The sequence below is a fragment of the Lissotriton helveticus genome, chromosome 8, assembly GCF_964261635.1.
Source record: "Lissotriton helveticus chromosome 8, aLisHel1.1, whole genome shotgun sequence".
Lineage (NCBI taxonomy): Eukaryota > Metazoa > Chordata > Amphibia > Caudata > Salamandridae > Lissotriton > Lissotriton helveticus.
The window spans coordinates 104,941,881-104,962,725 of record NC_136069.1 but is presented as its reverse complement, the minus strand read 5'-3'; the positions used below and the strand labels follow the sequence as shown (position 1 = coordinate 104,962,725).

At 46.7% G+C, this 20,845-nt stretch overlaps 1 protein-coding gene across 2 annotated transcripts in view; it reads right to left on the bottom strand.

The window, feature by feature from the left end:
• The window catches only part of RCSD1 (RCSD domain containing 1), a 214,117-nt gene that overhangs the window by 61,553 nt on the left and 131,719 nt on the right, over positions 1–20,845 (bottom strand). For both annotated transcript variants that reach the window (XM_078656703.1, XM_078656702.1), the window contains exon 3: positions 3,126–3,215. In XM_078656703.1, coding sequence (XP_078512829.1) covers positions 3,126–3,215 — 90 coding nt within the window. The remainder of the gene's footprint in view (positions 1–3,125; positions 3,216–20,845) is intronic.

The following is a 20,845-nucleotide window of genomic DNA, read 5'->3' as shown; positions in this document are numbered from 1 at the left end:
GCAGTGTATCCCTTTGTTCACAAGGCCCTCGGTTATTTAACAGCCCCACACATGTGCAGCTCATTAGTACCAGCATTGGGTACAAGTACCAGAAGACTTACACATTGACCTAAGGACTCTTCCATCATTCTTAACTGAATCCTCCTGGTCGCCTCAAGCTGAACGCTGCACCTCAGTTTGTGTGACAACCGGAAGTACATTTTCTTGACTGGAACACTTCTGTCAGATTAGGCCTCATGCCCTCACAGAGGTGTCAGTAAAACCTATCACACTTTTATTTTATTCAAATGTCATTTTTAGGCCATGGGGATGAAAACATATCAGGAAAAAGTATTGCATTGTTACTACCAAAAAATAAAAAGCAAAATAACATTTATTGAAAGGGGCAGGGACTTTAAAATTCATTAGATTTACAATTAGGACAAGGATAATGTTTAGAGCTAGGGTTAGGGTTACAGTTACTGTTCTAGGAAGGTATACAGTCAGGACTAGGGTTAGGCATATGTTCAAGAGTGGTTTGGGTGAGTGTTATTGAAATGAATGTTCATCCCTAAGGATTTCTCATAGTAGTGTCATCATTGTTGTACATATAACCTTACTCACCATTATGGATTCTTCATTGTAGGTTCATTTTAATGGTACCACACAATTAAAGGATTCCTCATTCCTACATGTACCTCACATAAGTTGCTTTTAAATGACTTTAGATACCTCTTTAAAGAACACTACATCACAATGCATTAACCATCCACAACCCTGCTTCCTCTCCTATTATTTGTTGACTTAATTATTGTCTTTAAGCACGTACAAGGCTCTGCGACCTTTTGGCTAGGTTCACACTACAGAAATATCACATGCATACATGTTTACATACATACATGAGCAGACTTAATGTTTGAAAAACAGGAGATATCCTTCAGGTGTCAGGCAACTTAAAAAAACACAGCTGCTTTACTAACACTTACAGTATTAATTAAACGACCGACAAATCTAGGAGAGAATTTTGCACGTGGCCCCAGTATTGAGAGACGTGTAGTCGACAATCAAACTCTGTCCCTTGATTTATACAGAGGGTCCTCCCTACTCTGTCTCATTCTTGTATGCTGTCTTTGTGGCGTATGAATAGTACTGGATGTTTGTAAGAAGTCATTAACAGATGACACTAGATACTTTGTGAAAGAGGACGGTCTAATATAAGGATGTTTCCCTTAAGGGTAGAAGAAGGGAGAAGAACTTAATCCGCTATGAATCACATTACCCAATCACTCCAGTTCTGTCTCTTGATTCATCAAAAAACAATAGACAAACTGTTCTGATGTATGGATCAATCATTGTCTCTCCATCCGTCTACGAACAGAAGTTAGTGGATTCAAAGTGCACAAAAGACCATTCCAAAAAAAAGGCATGAACTGGGTACCTCTGTCAGCTATAATCAATTCTGGTAGACCATGTAATCTATCTACTTCTTTTTAAAATGTTTTGCCAGTTCAGAAGGTAGTGCCCTTAAAGGAACAAATTATTCCGGCTTCAAAAATGAATATAAGTAGGACATCATAACCTTAAGATTTAGGGCCAGATGTAGGTAATCCCAGATTACCGATTCTTAAATACCGAATCATACCGATTCGGTATTTAAGAACTGGCAATCGGGATTTAGGTATTTTTACCGATTTCATTACCGAATCGGTATGATTCGGTAATTACCGAATCGGTATTTACCGATTCGGTAATTGCCATTCATTCCTATGGGCCTGGAGGCCCATAGGAATGAATGTCAATTACCAAATCGGTAAATACCGATTCGGTAATTGGGGGAAACATTGAAGGGTGGCAGGGTGTCACTTTGACACCCTGTTGCACCCCTCAATTGTGCATGGGTGCACATGTTACAGACATACATGCCCTTAGGGCATGTATGTCTGCAACATGGCACTGTTTAAAAAGCAAAAAAAATGCTTTTTAAAGGGTTTTCATTATTTACCACCAACTTCTAGTTGGTGGTAAATAACGAAGTCTTAAACCCCTGTAGCACGGATTGCAGTGCTACCTACATGTCAAAATACAGAATCGGTAATTTTACCGATTCGGTATTTTACAGAATCAGTAAAATTAACGATTCTGTAAAATTACAGAATCTGTATTTTTACAAGCCCCTACATCTCCATCTTCAAATACCGGTCGGTAACAGCCGAAATCGGCTATTACCGACCGGTATTTGCCTTCCTACATATGGCCCTCAGTGAGATCTACATTAAAACTTATAGAAATTGGAGACCAAGTGTAACTGGGTGTTGGTAAAGGTTGAAGAAGTCCAGAATATTTAGCAGCGCTGATCTTAGCTTGTGCGTAAACTGAGCAATTGTTTGTATTTCTCGATAGTTTGCTGCAAATTAGGCCTCCAGAAATAACCAGATATCAAATCTTTGGTTTTCCTAATTCTTGGCTGGCCTGCTACCGGAGCATTATGTGGCAGTATCAAGATTTCTTGCTGCCATTCTTCGGTGGGAATGAACAATCTATTCTAAGTCAAATGTTCTTGTTTCTGATTACGAGGAGGAGGGTTACTTCTGATCTAATTCCTCAGGATTTACTTCTTGCGGACTCTTCTTAGATTATAGGAAAGCGTTGAAGACACCTCTTCAAAGAACACTACATCACAATGCATTAAGTGTCCACCATCCACCTTCCTCTTCTATTACCTGTTGACTTTATGCTTGTCTTTGACCATGTACTCCGCTGCTTTAGGGTAGGTTTGAGCTAAAGATATACCATATATATCCACTTATAGATACACACACATAAACAACTGAGGATTTCAAGATGTGTATCAGAAATAAAGAGGTTTGCATTATCTCAACAGCTTGCACTAACAGCCTGTGCATGTATATGTTTCTCATGGTCATTACATTACTAGGACCCAACTATTAGACTACTTCCAGTGGTTCTGTTAATGCTTCAGGTGCCACCAAGAGAAACGCGCATACAGGAAGGCTAAGATGGCATGGCAAGTGATGGAAACGTCACCTAGATGCTGGTTTCCTGATGCTGAAGGTTGTCACCTAGCAAGCCAGATCCATTCCTGTTCTCCCCCTCCCTGCCAGTCCTTCGAATCGAACATCACTCACCTCTTCACCATTGTGACCCAACTCTGCCTTGACCACTGGAAGCGGCAGCGAGCACGGTGGCTTCTTGCGGACTGGCTTGGGGAGCGGCACCTGAGAAGAATCCAAAGAAACAGCCAGTAAGGAAAGAAGAAAAACAGAGAATTTGAATGCTCTGCAAACAAAGGTAGGGGGACAAGACGTGTATTAAAAACTCAAGGAGTTTGCCTGGTGTAGTTCATCCATCTGTAAACGCTCTGCCTCAACAGGCGAGCTCCGGTTGCTGCTTAATGTAATGCCAAAGCTCTTCGTTACCAAGGTAGTAAATGACATAGGCATCACAAGATCCAGCCACTTCAATACATACCTCATGGTTGAAACTCATAGGTTAAGAGAGCTTGATTTAGAGGTGGGCAGTAACGGAGGATAAGCAAAACATTTAGAGGGTCTTCATCCACGCCGCGGGCAATCGAAGCTTCCTGTTTGGGTTTATTTCATTGACAGATACCCCACCCCACTGGCATCTCTTGAGGGGTGTAAGATGGGCCCCGTGCCCATATCTAGTCATCTCAATATCCACCACTCTTGGGCCCCAGCAATATAGCTGCTGGATGTGCCAGGAGGCAGCACAGAAAATCAAACGGAGCCTTGCTACACACACTCAATTGTCCATGACACTTCACTGCAAAGCAAAGTTGTTTCCTTGAACTGGTTGAATCAAATCTGACTTGGTATGTGTGTATATATTTATTTATACACATATATAAATGTAGGTGTATGCACACACAAACTCAGGTGTAAACATTTTAAGCAAACACGGATAATTGTATGTATACTTTTATCACTGGTCCAATGTATGCCAACTTTAAAATTCTAAACATGTCACTGATTCGCCAGTGGGGACACCTCCATCGCAGTCACTGTGTCACCCATTGTGGGAACCAGATCTGCCACCATGTTTGCAGAGTTAGTTGCATGAAATAGACACCGGAAAATGGTGGAAAGTGCTGCAGGCTTTCACAGACCACCATCGAAAGTGCAGCAGGCTTTCACAGACCACCATGGAAAGGGCAGCAGGCTTTCACAGACCACCATGGAAAGTGCAGCAGGCGAAGGAGGCAAAGATGGCGGCCACTAATGCGGCTGTGTGAGCTGACCGCCGCGTCCCCCTGCTGCCAAAACCTCTCCTCTCCAACTCTGGACCCCCGAATCACAGCAAAATTTGTAGAACTCACGGAGCTCTGCCGACCCCTCCCGCATGCTTTGGTGGTCTCGATCTTGGTCGTGGGGAGTGCCGCTGCCGTGTCTACTGGCGGCGTGGAAAACTCCAGGTGCACTTTGGGAGGGAGGGGTGGGGGGGAGTGAGCAGACCAAGAGACCAAGTAGAGTGTGAAAAAGGCCGCTTTAATGAAACAGGTGCACATTTACACAACGAAGCCTCGGCAAACGCCTAACAATCTAAAACTTTACCCATTGATTGTATTGTTTTTCCAACCCCCAAAACACCCACCCCCGCCCCTCACCCTCAGTCAAACCCGCCCCCACCCGTACATACCCCATCACATATTAAAACCATACAACAGCCCCATTACAACATTATAACTTCAACAGGCCCCAAAACCATATCTCAAAACCCCACTTACAGCCAAAGCCCGACCAGATCCCCCAGCCTATGCCTCCAAACCCGAATTCCACCTGCACAACTTCCCCTGACAAAATCCACATTCCAAAATATCAACTCCCCTCGTGCCCAAAAGTGGCAAATCAAAATAATCCGCACCGCACCTGTTCCAAGCGACAAAGAAATAACAATAACACACCAACCCCATGTCCACCTGTAACAAACAGCTGCGCCCAACAAAAGAAAAGGGGGCAAAATAGCAAGCGTCAGAAAACCCATGAAATGGAATAAAAGAAGGGGGAAAAACCAGAAGGGGGGGAGGGAGGGACAAAAAACTCGCTAAGCTAACACCCGGCCACCAGGTCACCTAAGCCTAAAATGGTGGCCGGGGGGAGGAGCCCAAGACCCTTATAGGCTGGGCTCCTCCAAAACCAAAAAGGAGCCCAAAACCAGCCCAAACCCTTGGCCTGCTTCAAAATGGCCCCCACCCGCCCCTCCCAAACAGCCCGGGGGGGGGGACCTCCCAGGGGTCGGCTGCCCCCCCCAAGCCCCCCTTGGGAGGGAGGGGTGGGGGGGAGTGAGCAGACCAAGAGACCAAGTAGAGTGTGAAAAAGGCCGCTTTAATGAAACAGGTGCACATTTACACAACGAAGCCTCGGCAAACGCCTAACAATCTAAAACTTTACCCATTGATTGTATTGTTTTTCCAACCCCCAAAACACCCACCCCCGCCCCTCACCCTCAGTCAAACCCGCCCCCACCCGTACATACCCCATCACATATTAAAACCATACAACAGCCCCATTACAACATTATAACTTCAACAGGCCCCAAAACATATCTCAAAACCCCACTTACAGCCAAAGCCCGACCAGATCCCCCAGCCTATGCCTCCAAACCCGAATTCCACCTGCACAACTTCCCCTGACAAAATCCACATTCCAAAATATCAACTCCCCTCGTGCCCAAAAGTGGCAAATCAAAATAATCCGCCACCCAGAAAGCCGTGGGAGAGGACAACGAAACCCACCTTTCTGCCCCCCAAACAACCAACAAAACCTGTGAGAACGAGGGGAAATAATTACACTAACCCAACGCATTTCTGACCGTCAAACAGCGGGACAAAACCTCCCGCAGCTCCAAAAGATACAAGTCCATCCCCATCCGGGATAAATGAACCCCGTCACTGTGGAAAAAAGGCACAGCATCATAACGGATGTCACTATGAACAATCCGGCCGAACCCCAAGTCCCGACAAAACCGAGACACCTCAAGATTAACCTTCCTGCGGGACTTGTCAATAGCTTTAGGCTTAACCGCATTGCGCCAACACCTCCTTGGGATCAATTCTGTCCACAGGACGTGACACCCAGCCCATTGCTGATGTAACAAAGAAAGATCCTTTTTCATGGTCCGAAGAAGAACAACACCCTTAACCGAACACAGGTCATTCTCTCCAAGATGTAAAACCAAAATATCCGGACAAACCCCCCCCACCAACCACGAGTTAAGAGCTGGAATAATATCCTTCCACAACATACCCCCATCCCTTCCAAACAACATTAAATAAACGTTCATTAAAGCCAAGCATAGCACCAAAGTAACTCAAACGAGCTTGAAGCTGAGCTCTTTTAACGAAGGAGTGCCCCACAATCCATATCGTCAGGACAGCGGAACGAGGACCAGCCACAGAACCTGCAAGAAAAAGAAGTATCAGAAAGGCAAAACAGAAGAAGACGCTGGCGCATCCCCAACCGCACATCGGACATAGCGCTGAAAGCAGTTTGAAGTCCAGCGCCCCAAATGCATAATGTCCTCCCGTGACCAACCCCTGTGAAAAGCCTCCGTGGCAGCTCCAATTCGAAAAGAATGTGTGCCATAAAGAGACTCATCCAAGCCAAGATGACGCAGCGCTTTCCGCAACACCATGCGCAGTTGGTATGTAGTGACCACAGAACCATCCAAGTGTTGAAAAACATTATGTTCCAAAACACCACCCGAAAGCTCCCACCAGCAGCGCGCCCAGCGCAAAGGGCAAGTCTCCAATGAAGAAACAGCTTTCAACCAAATACCCTTGCCTTTATGCCTCTGATCCGTTTTGGAATGAGAAAGCCAAATATGAACTCCTCTACCTGACAAACGAACATCACCCCACAAAACTCCCTTGTAAAACCGATTACCCAACAACTCAGACACCCTAAAGGCGCCAAAAAACATCCAAACCATCAAGGTGGCAAACAGGCAAGCTTCAGCCCTGTCCCTACACACTTCCGGCAAAATCGACACCACACTAGCCAACCTCTGCCATGACAAAGGAGACCTCACCGCCGGAACACCACCCCGCTCCCGAGCCCACCCTTCCAACATTCTCCTACCCAATTCCCCCGCAGATGGTGAGTAACCCCAGAACAACTTACCCATAAATGAAACGCCCGCCAACTTCCCAGCAATAGTAACTCTGGATAAACCCCTGTCCATTAAACACAAAATAAACTGAACCACATCCTCTGATCTTTGCCACGACAGTTCCCTTTTGACAGCTCCAGAAGCCAAAAATTCTTTCCACGCCAACTCATACGCTGTTCTTGTGGAAGTCGCCAAAGACCCTACCACCAGCTGAAAGACCCTGTGTTGCCTACCGTCCACAGATGTTCCGGCATGGGAGTCGGCGTCTCGTCTGCCTCCAAAGCTAGCCCACGGAATCTCTCCCACTGTGAACGAGACAAAGCATCCGCAATGTCATTGTCCACACCAGGAATGTGCAGGGCCCTAAAGCAAATATCAAATCTAAGGCATCCTAACACAAAGACCCTGAGCAGTTTCAGAACTTGCACATCCTTGGCAGATTGTCTATTGATCACCTGAACCACAGCCAGATTGTCGATCCTGAAAAGAACCTTCTTGTGAGCTAAATCCTGGCCCCACAACGTAACCGCCACAACAACCGGAAACAGTTCCAAAAAGGCAATGCTCCGTCCACCATTCTTCCAAGCCTCGGGCCACCGCTGAGCACACCATTTCCCTTGCCAATACAAGCCAAAACCTTCACTACCAGCCGCATCAGAAAAGATCTGCACATCCCACATCCAATCAACTTCCCTATGTAGAGGAACACCATTGAAAGAATGCAGAAAGGTGACCCACATACGCAAATCCTCCTTGACACCCGCCGACAGCCGAACCCGGTGATGTGGCAAGTAACGACCAGACAGAGCCCTGCCTAGTCGCCTACAGTAAGTCCTGCCCGCCCTGACCACCCGACATGCAAAATTAAGGTGACCCAGTAAGACCTGAACTTCCCGCACCATGACTTTCTCTTTAGGCAACATTTTTTCAACCAACTCCAACATGTTCCGTTTCTTATCAAGGGGTAAACGAGCCTGCATGGACTGAGAGTCAAGTTCAATGCCCAAAAAAGACATGGTCGCGCAAGGACCCATGGTCTTCTCCGGAGCCAAAGGAACACCCAAATGAACCATAAGGGACTGGAACTTAACCAAAGCATTCTGGCAGTCTAAAGAATCAGCAGCACCCACAAAAAAGAAATCGTCCAGATAGTGAGTGACCAAAGTGTGACCAGATTTCTGTGTGAAGAACCATTGTAAGAACGTACTGAACGTTTCAAACAACGCACATGACATGGAACAGCCCATTGGCAATGCTTTGTCCACGTACCACTTCCCCAGGAATTGGATACCCAGAAGCGGCCAATCTTCAGGATGGACTGGAAGCAGTCGAAATGCGGATTTAATATTGCATTTTGCCATTAAAGCAGAAGGGCCCGCAGCCACTACCAAAGACATGGCCACATCGACAGAAGAATAGGAGACAGAAGCCGCTTCATCATCAATAAAGTCATTCACAGAACTACCCTCTGGCCACGACAAGTGTTGGATAAGCCGAAATTGCCCCGGGTCTTTTTTGGGAACCACCCCAATTGGTGAAATAATTAACTCCTCCAGAGGCCAATCATCAAAAGGACCTGCCATTCTGCCTTCACACACTTCCTTGTTCAACTTCTCCTGGACTATATCCTTATGTTCATCCGCTGACTTAAGATTCTTCGACCACCTCCTCAAACGAGGCCCCACATAACCCAGATGAAAACCATCTCTGAAACCAGACACCAAAAACTCTCTCAGCTCAGCAGACCCATAACCGTGTAGCGCCTCAGACAAATGTAGCACATTAACCGGTGTATGAGCCTTTGGGCCCAACACCTGATGAACCTCTCCCTCCCCTGGGAGCCTGAGGTGTCTGTGGAGTGGCATGATGTGTTGAACCCTGCTGTGACCACTGTTGCCCACCCGGAGGTCTGAGTCCCCAACATCGTGAAAGCGGGTGGCTCTTTTTCCCACACTGCGAACATTCATGTCGGAACTTACAAAACTCTCTAGTGCATGTCCCTCGATTGAAGTCCCAGCAGGTCCCAACATTAGCCTGTGCTGATGTACCTGTCCCCACCCCTCCCCGGGTGGGTCGCGCCTGAAAGGGGCGGTAAAGTAAAGGCAAACCACTGGCCGTGAAGATCGTTTTACCACTAGAAGACGCACCCATAGTGTGTTGCCAAAGGTCTGTGTCTAATTCCCCCCATTTCGCCTCAGGATCCCAAGCCATACGGGCCCTAAACTCCTCATCATACTGCGCCCAAGCAAAGTCATTTCTCGTGATTTGAGCTTTACGAATCACATCCATGTATTTAAACAGCGAAACGCAGCGCTCAGGAAACTTCTCACAGTATACACTGGCGTATATTAAAAACGCCGCTGTCCAATTTTCGATGGTCAAGAGGACTTTAGGGCGCTTAGCCAATTCGTATTCCTCCTCCTTGGAACCCTCTTTAGCACGCACTTCCCTATGTAACAACTTTAGGAGTTCCACAAACTCACCATTACATATTTTCTCCTTAGTGCTCAACATTAAATGAGCTCCCAACGGCTTAGTGACGCCCATATAGGGCAACTTCTTGATTTTCAACTCCTTACTATGTACAACCTTACCTGTGTCAGTTCCGACAGTAGAAGTCCCACTGTCAACCTTAGCCGCCACCCCCTTGTCAACCCCATCAGTACCTACACCCTGGTCTTTAACATAACGACCCTTGTGTAACCTACCCTCAGACCCCGTGGAGACTAAATCTTCCCCAGACCCCACAGACACCATTTTAGCCTGAGGCTCCACATTCTCACCTGGACGTAACAAAGGAGGCTGACTCGGCTCCGCTCTCCACTCCACATGGGAAACATCATCCGCCGTCCGAGGAGCCCTCACTGAGGGGCCGAGCGCTCGTGGTCTGGACAACTCCGCTCTCGCACGCACCACCGGTGCCTGTAAAGAACTAAGAGACACATGAGACTGCCCCCCCTTAGACACAGTATCCCGCACTTCGCCCTCCTCAGGGCTATCCTCATCATAGTCAAGAATTAACGAGTCATCCAACTGAGAGGGGGCAGGCAACACCACTTCCTTCCGGACCCCTTCAAGGCTCTGCGAACGATCACGGGCCTTACCAACCCTAACATGAGAGCGAGGCGGGGAGGCAGACTGTACCCGCCTGTATGCCCCACTATTATTACCAATCACAACACCTTTCACCGGCAACAAATTGTGAAGACCTTGCGGAGCAAGAGCAGTCGCGCCGGACCTGCTCTTGGAAACTGCGCTGTAATCCCTCGGTGGAGCCAGGGAGATCGCACTTGACCTACTTAAACCAGCTGCGCCGACATCCCTCGTTGGGGCCACTGAGGTCGCGCTTAACCTACTTGTAGTGGCCACGACGGGATCCCTCGTTGTGACGGGACGTGCCGCGCAAGGCTCCACCCTCTTTTCACCTTGGCGCAAATGGGCTGCCTTCCGCCCTACCAAGTCCGCTGCTCCAGACCGCTCCCTATCCTGAAAAGAAAAAGGCCGGACTGATGTGCCAGGGTTAAAACCACCTAAATATCCAGCAGCTGGGCACACGTCCCTCGCCGCCCTGTCAAAACTACGTCTACCTTCCTGAAAATCAACTGAAACAGGCCTCTTATTCTTAAGGACCTCGCTCAAACGAGGCGGAGGGGGAGAAGGGGAACAAACCTCCTCCTCACTGCTGCATTCCAACATAGACTGAACCATAACCGACGCTGGACCCTGCATTTGAGCACCCAAAGACACGCCTTCCTGCTGCGCCCCTTCCAAAAAACCTGATGCCCTTTGCTGACCACCAACCGGTAAACCCTGAAAATGCACAACACCAGACCTCGCACTCTCTGCACCTTGAGTCTTACCTGCGTCAAACTGTGCTGCATCACGCAGCCCTTCAGCCCACGAGGGAAAAATGTCCAGACCCCCCCAAGACCGAACCCTGACCCCCGGGAGAGCCCCACCCACCTTACCCACCACTGTAGAAGACCCCAACATCCCCGCGGCTGCCGCACCAGACAAGGAAGGCACCTGAGAAAAAACAAACTCCTCACCACCTACACCTGATTGCAAAAGGGGGGGAACATCATGCCCTCCAGTCTGCGCCCACTCCCCTTCCCCCACAGAACCACTACACACTGAAAAAACCTCCCCCCCAACAGATAAAGGAGGGGAAAACAACAAGGGGCTAAAAGGCACCTCAGTTGACACTGCTACACCAACTCCCTCTGACATAGAACCAACCCCATGTGCAGATGAAAAAGAAACTCCATGTGGCCGGGAAGGAGTGAAAAGACACCCTCCCCTTGCCTCCCCCGGAGCTTGAAAAATATATTGAGCAGGAACATCCTGAAAAGAAACCACAGAGGCATGCCCCTGTTCAGCAAACCCGCTCTGAAACGGCACAGTAGGCAGCGCCTCGCGCTCCAAAAATGACTCCGCCCCTCCCCCCACAGCGACGTCACCAACCGCCACTGCAGAGGTCGAGGCAGAGCGCCGTGCACCCCCACGTTGTATAGAGGCCCGACGACCTTGCTGCGAAGGGGCCGAAGCAGCCCTCTCACGAAAAGCCGACACAGGTACTGCCTCTGGCGCAGCCCGCATTGGTTCACCACCCGACGGCCCACCTGCGATGCTCACACCCAAACCAACAGCCGCCGAGGGCCCAGAACCCCTCCCCCGCTGCGCCTTCACCGCCGGGGCCGCTCTGCGAGAACGAGAGCGGCCCCGCTCACTTACCGCATCATTTCGCCGGCGCTTCGGCGATAAACACGCCGCCACCACAGCTGACACTCCCGCCGACGCACGGCGCTGGGGTCGCGGCTGTTCGACCTGCCGGTCCCCAATCACCAAGTCCAGGCGGCCTGCCTCGCTTAGGAGGCGAATCGCCTCTAAAACGCGATAATCCTCAGCTGCCATCTGGAAATATCGACTATGAAGAAAAACAGACAATGACGCTCAAAATTCCCTATCACAAACAAAAAACTCGCTAAGCTAACACCCGGCCACCAGGTCACCTAAGCCTAAAATGGTGGCCGGGGGGAGGAGCCCAAGACCCTTATAGGCTGGGCTCCTCCAAAACCAAAAAGGAGCCCAAAACCAGCCCAAACCCTTGGCCTGCTTCAAAATGGCCCCCACCCGCCCCTCCCAAACAGCCCGGGGGGGGGGCCTCCCAGGGGTCGGCTGCCCCCCCCAAGCCCCCCTTTTCCATTGGTAAGCTGCGCCTATCTGGCGGAGCTGATGCAGCCGAAGACAGGAACACGGAGCCTCAAGAGCCGTGCTCCTCCTGGGTGTGCCGCTGGGCAACAGCCGGCTCCTGACACTATGGCCACGGTGATCATCGATACGAAAAAATGCTGCTCCACTGGTACGCTCGACAGCTCCTTAAACTTCGGGGAACAGAAGAAGAACCTATCCAGCAAAACGGCACCCGTGTTGTTTAAACAACAAGGTGAGAGAAATAAATCATCACGGGAGCCCCCTGCTAGCTCCAAAGGCACTGTTAAAGTAAAGCTTTTGACTGTTACTACTGCTGCTGCTATCTCTATAGCACCTATCTCTGTTTCCCAAGGCAGAGCAAAATTACAGGAGGAGCCTCCCCCCCTGGTGCGACATCGAGCACTGTGATGTGTGCAGAAGATGGTTCACCCCCCATTCTGGAACCCAGGGAGCCCGCAATCAAACCCCCCTACGGCTGGTAATCCTCCTGCGGTCGATGATAGCATTTATTCAGTTGCGAAAACAAACTGCTGCATGATGGGACCAGTAGTTTCTTTAGAACACATACAGGGCAATACACCGGTTGACCTTTTATCCGCAGGATGCTCCGGGGGGTAATTCAATAACCCCTAAGGATAAAGATAAAGATAAAGACGTGGAGGTTGTTGATAAATTCTATTCACGGTCAGACTACTCCAATTCCTCGGAGGAGGAATACTCGGTCAATGATTGGGCAGCAGAAGAAAGCGATAATAGCAGCCTGCACTGGTAGGAGGAGAATGATAAAACATTACTGGGCTAAAACGCTACGACCAGTCAGCAGGAAAGGACCAACTTAGCAGGTCAATCCAAGGATATAGCAGGTTCATTTGCATGATAAAGACATTCCGGCCGAGAGTAAACCAGGTGATGTCACTCAGAATGCTGAGATAAATCCAGAAGGAATTACACTTCCTATAATATATCAAACTATCATGGCCTTAGGGAAGAAACAAGAACTGGGAGCTCAAGAACCCATGGTGCCTATCGGAACCCTCAAAACTCAATCAGAAGAGTTGCCAAGTGATGCTCCGATTTCTCATCCAGGATGGGAGAAGTAGAAACAAGAATCTCTCAGCTGGAGGATGAGCTAACTGCCCAAAAAAATCTTACGGAATCGATAAAATCCATCAGAGATGATACGGTGTGGAAACTTACGGACATTGAAAATAGTTCTCGGAGGAACAATCTTCGTATTTTAGGTGTTCCGGAGGGGAAAGAAGAAGGAGGCGATTCGTGGTTGAGCTTTTTGATGAAGCATTCCCCGAACTTAAACATTGGGACTGGAAAACACATCATTTTCCTTTTAATGTTCGTAAGAACACCGGTGGTCAGACAGACCTGTGGCCCTGGGCCATTCTTATATCACTCAATAATGTTTTAGCAAGGGAAGCTCTCTATGACCTAGCCAGACCAGACAGAAAGCATAAGGGCAAAGAGTGTGATTATTTTGTGCGCCCAGATTTTTGTCAGGCTACGGTAGAGAAAAGATGGCTCTTACGGCAACTCATTCCGGCATTTCAAGCCAAGGTGGCGCAGGTTTTTCTTCTTAACTCAGCAAAATTGAAAGTTATTGTCAAAGGGCAGGCACACTTTGTTTTGTCTGAGATTCAGGCTCAGGAATTTTTGTCTTCTATCTAGGTTTATTTTGGGGGTTCATTCATTTATGGTTTCTAACACTCGGGGGGGAAGGGGGTGGGTACATTATTGGACCAGATCAGGAGTATTCAAATGACTTGACTTTGGTGGAGGTGTTGTTACTTTTCGTTTCTCCTGGAATTTGTTAATAACGATAAGCAGCTTTGTAACCTACCCCACATTAGTCTGATTTAGTGGTGAGGTGAAGATTTGGCTCACAGTGGGGGGGGAGGTCTTCAGCTCCACATCACCAGGGAATTAGTTCCCTTTGCCTTTTGGAAGGGGGGGAGGGGCTTCTGGGTGGGGGCTGTGGAGCACATGATATGATCAATCTATCTGTTCAGTATGTACATCCTTTTTTGAAAAATATATCCAAGATACCTAATTCAGTAATGTTTAAAATATAGTTTGGAAATTATTCTGTAAGTCTAATCGTCAGATTTCAATGCAATTTGGAATATGGCTAGGGACAAATTACTGATTTGTTCTATTAATATCTGCGGCCTTAATGATCAGGAAAAAAAGGGTGATATTTGCCAAAATAATCAATCATATGCAAATAGAGGTACTGTGTGTGCAGGAAACACACATCTGATGGTGTAGTCGTAATTGGCTCCAAGACACTGGTCTTGATTTATTAGCATGCACTCACCAAGGGACCAATACACGGGGTGTGGCCATATTAGCAAAACACGGGGTTATCACTTGTAAACGTAAAAAAGAGGATCAATTGGGCTGATGGGTGATTCTAGAGGTAGATATTAAGGGTTCTATTTTTACTATTTGTTCCATATATGGCTCGAATCTGGACGACCCCGCTATTTTGAACTTTATTAATATTGAATTAGCTACTTAGCCATCCCCTTTGGTAATATGCGGTGATTTTAATATTCACATAGATCATGATTTCAATTTGTTGAGCTCTTTACCATATATTGGTCACAAGACTAAGGTGTTTAAAGCACTACAAGGCATTATCATAGAACACGGTTTATCAGATGTATGGTTTAGACATAGATCTAGGGATCCAGGGTACCCTTTATTCTCATCATCACATAATAAACTGGTTCAGTTAGACTATTTTTTCTGTTTGCTACAATTGGCAGAAAAAGTGGATATTAATCTATTTCCGAGAGTCATTTCTGATCACAATCCCCTAATTATAGGGATTCCATTATCTGGGCTTCCTAAGATTGTACACTCAAGGACGTTTGATAAGAAACTGTTACTCGACATCTTATTGTCAACACATGGACAAATGGATTCCCAAATTTTTTAAGATGAATCAAGGAACTGCCCCTGAGACAATAATATGGGATGCATTTAAAGCCGCTGTACGCGGTGAGACACTCAGTTTTTCTTTATATCAGCAGAAGGGGATTAAGGATCTGATTAAACAATGGATGAACGATCTGGCCTCTGCTGAGATAGAACTTGTTAAACAAATTGGTTTGGTAAAAACACGGATGCAAGTCAAAATATATTATCAGTTACTAAATCAAAAATACACTCTTTCTTTGCCGAAGAGATTGCTGCTAAATGTGTCCAACACTAGGCAGATATTTTTGAACTTTGGCCAATAATTTCCCGGTATTTTCCCCAACGTATAAAACAAAGAGCTGTGATTAATACAATTAGTCGTATTAAAGATTCGCAGGGATTCGCAGGGTCAAATTTTGGATACACCTCAATACTTAATGTTTTTCGCAATTTTTATACTGAATTGTATGCAACAGAAGCCGAAGCCACTACTGATAACATCACTAAATATTTAAACGGAGGTGAAACTGCGAAAGTCTCCTCTGAGAAGAATGAGATCCTTAATACCCCTATTAGCCGGGAGGAAATTGAGTCAGCGATTGCATCCCTAGTCCCTGGTAAAGCGGTTGGGTCGGACGGAATCCCTTTGGAGTTCTTCAGGACTTTCCGGCAAACGCTGAGGCCTAATCTAATGGGGTTATACCCCTAGATCGTGGCATCAGACTACAATCATAGTGTTTAAGAAAAAGGATAAATCTGAACTAAATCCAGGCTCTTATAGACCAATCACACTTATCACCTCCGATAGCAAGGTTTATTAAAAAATAATCGCTTCAATGCTCGGCACAGTCATAACTCCATTAGTTTCGCTTAGACAGCACCGGATTATCCCCGAAAGAGATACAACAGATCACGTCAAGAGAGCAATTGCCCTTTTTGATTGGGCACAAGCCACGGGGTCTCCGCTCAGATGATGATCCTGTTGGACGCGGAAAAGGCGTTCGACAGGGTCTCCAGGCGGTACCTCTGGTCTTTCTACACTGGAAGGGCTTCACTCCTGAGTTTATCCATGTCATTTAAGCACTTTACATATCTCCTGAGGCAATTATTTGCATAGCCGGACAATACTCGCAACCATTTAATATTCCCAGAGGTACAAGACAGGGCTGTCCCTGCTCCCCATTATTGTTTTCACTTTATATTGATCCCTTTTTAATGAAATTGGAAAACAAAATTAATATTGAGCCTGTAACCCTGAATAATATCATTTATAAAACATTGGCATACGCTGATGACATTGCCATTCTCACCAGCAATCCAAGTCTAGCCTTTCCCACAATGAGCATGTGTGCTAAACAATTTGGTGCAGTATCCGGCTATAAATTGAATATTGACAAAACACAGTGTCTACATTCGGACAATCACCGTCCATCTGAGATTATAACTGTCTCGGAGGTTACCTATTTGGGGGTCAGAATATCAGAAGATGTTGAGCGCATCCCGGCACTGAATATACAACCAGCAACCTTTTGGAGAGGTTAGATTGCTTGCATCTGTCATTACATGGCCGATGCAATGTCATCAAAATGACTATTTTACCCAAATTTCTGTACTTTTTTCGAACCATACCATTTATCTTCCTCACAACATTTTATTAAAAAATTGAACAGATCTGCTCTAGATTCTTATGGGGATGTCGAAAGCCAAGAAGAGCCATAAAGTGGATGATTCGCCCAAGATCAAGGGGGGGCATACCAAGTTTTTTATTATATCATTGGGCTGCTCTTTTACAGCATATGGAAATTCTTAGAACTGCTAAAAAATCTGGCTCAGCAGCCACTAACCCCTCTATCTATCTATGAGATGCTCTTGAGTGTAAATTCACGACAAAGGTAGTCAAAACTTTGGTACCAAGTTATTTCAAGAAAACCAGATTTAAAACGATACAATCTGCCTATTCTGTCTGGAAAAAAGTTCGACAAAGATTTGCAATTCCAAACATTAATGCATACACTCCCTTTACCGCTCATGGCCTTCTACCATCAGTATTTCAGGACCGGACAATGCTTAGATGGGCCGATTCAGGGATAAAACTCCATGGGGATTTGAGACAAGGGGGCTGCCTGATGTCTTTCACCACTCTGTCGGAGATATTTGACTTACCCCGAAGTGATTTTTTTTAATTCTTACAAATTTTCTTGGTCCAAGATTACAGAAAAATCAGGGTAATCTAGAGGCAATTGGTATAATTAAACTACTACAAAGACAATCATGCATTGGAGTAATTTATCAGTCTTTAATCGCCCAGTTGCCTGACGATCTAATACCTCAATGTGAGGGATGGGAAAGGAAATTAGGGGGACCAAGTTTTAATCTACCTAAGTCTCTAGAATTGGCTAATTCTGTGATTTTGTCCGGTAGCCTGAAATCGCAACATTTTATGTCTGTTTTTGATTTATATTATTCTCCCGTCAAAATCTCAAAATGGCGCTGTCTATAATGTACTTGTGTAATAGATGTGGACTATTTGGGGGCGATTCTTTACACGTTTTTTTTCTGCCCTGGACTGGGAAACTTTTTTCGGGATATCAATCACTTCCTAAACCTAATATTAGCAACCCCAGTAACACTTACACCAGAGCTGGTAATTTTTGGGATGGAGAACCCTACCTTAGCAATAACCCGTGTTAATGCAGAAGTAAATTTTCTCTTCATTGCTATGTCAACAGTGAGACTATGTATCACCTCACTCTGGAGTAGCACCGATGCCCCTACGTTAATTAATTGGAAATCCAGGTTACTTGGTTTATATAATCTAGAGACAGGAATTTATAAAAAATGTGGTGCTAAGAAACTCATATGGGGGCTAAAAATGTGGTCCCCTATTACTGATTGGATAGAAGGTATTGATCAGACTTAGACGGCGATTCTGATACTGACATTGTATCATTCTAGTTATTTTGGCTATTGCAGTTATTAATGATATGTTTTTTGTCATTCTTTTTCTTATGTATAATATTCCTTTTTTGGATATGTATTATTCTTTGATCATGATTTGGAAATTTGTGACCGAAGATGTACTTACTGTATAAACCATAATAAAAAAAATTTAAAAATTTAAAAAAAAGAGAGTAAATGTAATTGAGCTTATATAGCGCACAGCTACCCGCAGTGGGTTTCCCAGCGCTTGCTTAGGGAACCCTTCCTGGTATTCCCCTGTGAGATAGCAGGGTATCCACAAGGTGAAAGTCAGGCATCCCGCCGCAAGGGGCCGTTGTGGAGATTAAGCAAGCTATTGCCCAGAGTCGCAGAGTGTGAACCCGTGAGTCGAGGAGGCACCGGGGCAAGAATTATCGAGTCCGTGGACTTTTTAGCCCAAGACCCGCCGAGGCGGGGAATTGAACCCTGGTCCAGGACCGATCTCAGCTTCCGGGTCTGCTGCCTCTAACCCCTGAGCCACACTTCTCCACATTAGAGTAAGGCAGGCTTTCACAGACCACCGTGGAAAGGGCAGCAGGCTTTCACAGACTACCACGGAAAGTGAGGCAGGCTTTCACAGACCACCATGGAAAGGGCAGCAGACTTTCACAGACCACAATGGAAAGGGCAGCAGACTGTCACAGACCACCACCATGGAATGGAATGGAAAGGTATTTGTAAAGTGCATGGCTACCACAAGGCCTCCTAGCGCTGAAAAACCGTATTGCAGGTACACATTTTAGCTGGATGGGAAAAGTAGTGTTTTTGGCCGCTTCCGAAAGACCAGGTGGTTTTCTTCGAGACGAATCTGATTCGGAAGAGTATTCCACCTTCTACAGGCGACAAAAGTGAATCGCTGTCCGCCACTTCTGGCCTTTCGGATTTTCGGAATGGTCGCCAGGCGTTTGTTTCTAGATCGTAGAACTCTCTTGGGATGATAAGGGACTACAAATGACTTAAGTATTTCCGGACATTTAGCGGTCATGATCTTGTGGGTGACACAGAGGGCTTTGAATTGTATCCTCTCTGCTACGGGCAACCAGTGAAGTGAGGCTAAAGCTCCTCGAGCTGATTCTCTGCGGGGGATACCAATGAGCAATCTAGCTGCACAGTTCTGCACTACCTGGAGTTTCCGTATTGTGGATTTTGGTGCTCCAATGTAGAGGGCATTGGCGTAGTCCAAGGGGGAGAGAATCAATGCTAATTTTTTTGCCTCCCATGATAGAATTGGAAAAACTGTCCTCATCATTTTTTACAGTCCAAAGCAGCAGCCAGCCACTTTCTGTGCTTGGACTTTCATATTTAGTTTGTTGTCCAGCCAGACTCCCAAACTTTTTATTTGTTCTTTGGGGGCGGGAGCATTTCCTAGACACTTGGGCCACAGGGAAGTGGAAATGGTTTGCCCAGAAACATTAGTTCAGTTTTTGCTTCATTAAGTTGGAGGAAGGACCCCTCCATCCAGGCTGATATGCTTTTCAGACAGTTAGGTAGAGTGTTGGGGTTTTGTCCTTGTTGGTTGAGGGATACTATCAATTGAGTATCGTCCGCGTAGGTTACAATTCGGATTCCAAATGTTTCAACTAATTTGGCCAGAGGGCTCATATAAACGTTAAAAAGGGTGGGGCTCAAAGATGAGCCCTGTGGCACCCCACAATTCAAAGGCATACTCTTGGAAGTACAAATTTCATCAAAAACCTGAAATGACCGGCCTACCCAGAAGGACTCCAGCCATCCCAGTGCAACCCCCGATACCCCTGCCTCTCTTATCCTGGAGATAAGCAGATGATGGTTCACGGTATCGAAGGCTGCACTTAGATCCAGGAGGAGAATGGCGGCCGATCCTCCGGAGTCATGATTTTTCTGGCTTCCTCGGTGACAGCAATCAAGGCTGTCTCCGTGCCTTGCTGGGGTCTAAAGCCTGTCTGTGTAGGGTCTAGGCACCCGTTCTCCTCGAGATGTGAAGAGAGTATGGTATTCACATATTTCTCTGGGATTTTGGCAATTCCAGGCAGCAACGAGATGGGGCGGTATTTCGAAAGGACTTCTGTGTCAGTGCCTACTTTTTTGAGTAGTGCTCTAACCCTTGCTTGCTTCCAAGCAGTCGGGACCCTGCCTGAACTTAAGGATAAGTTTATAAGCTCAAGCATGGTAGGAGCTACTGTATGCGAGACTAGATTAAGAACCGTGGGAGGGGCCATGTCTTCTGGGGAGCCTGATTTTAATTTACTGAGATGGGCTATTAAGGTTTCCAGGTTCATGGAAAGTGCAGCAGGCTTTCACAGACCACCACGGAAAGTGCAGCAGGCTTTCACAGACCACCACGGAAAGTGCAGCAGGCTTTCACAGACCACCACGGAAAGTGCAGCAGGCTTTCACAGACCACCATTGAAAGTGCAGCAGGCTTTCACAGACCGCCATGGAAAGTGCAGCAGGCTTTCACAGACCACCATTGAAAGTGCAGCAGGCTTTCACAGACCGCCATGGAAAGTAAGGTAGACTTTCACAGACCGCCATGGAAAGCGAGGCAGGCTTTCACAGACCACCATGAACAGTGAGGCAGGCTTTCACAGACCACCATGAACAGTGA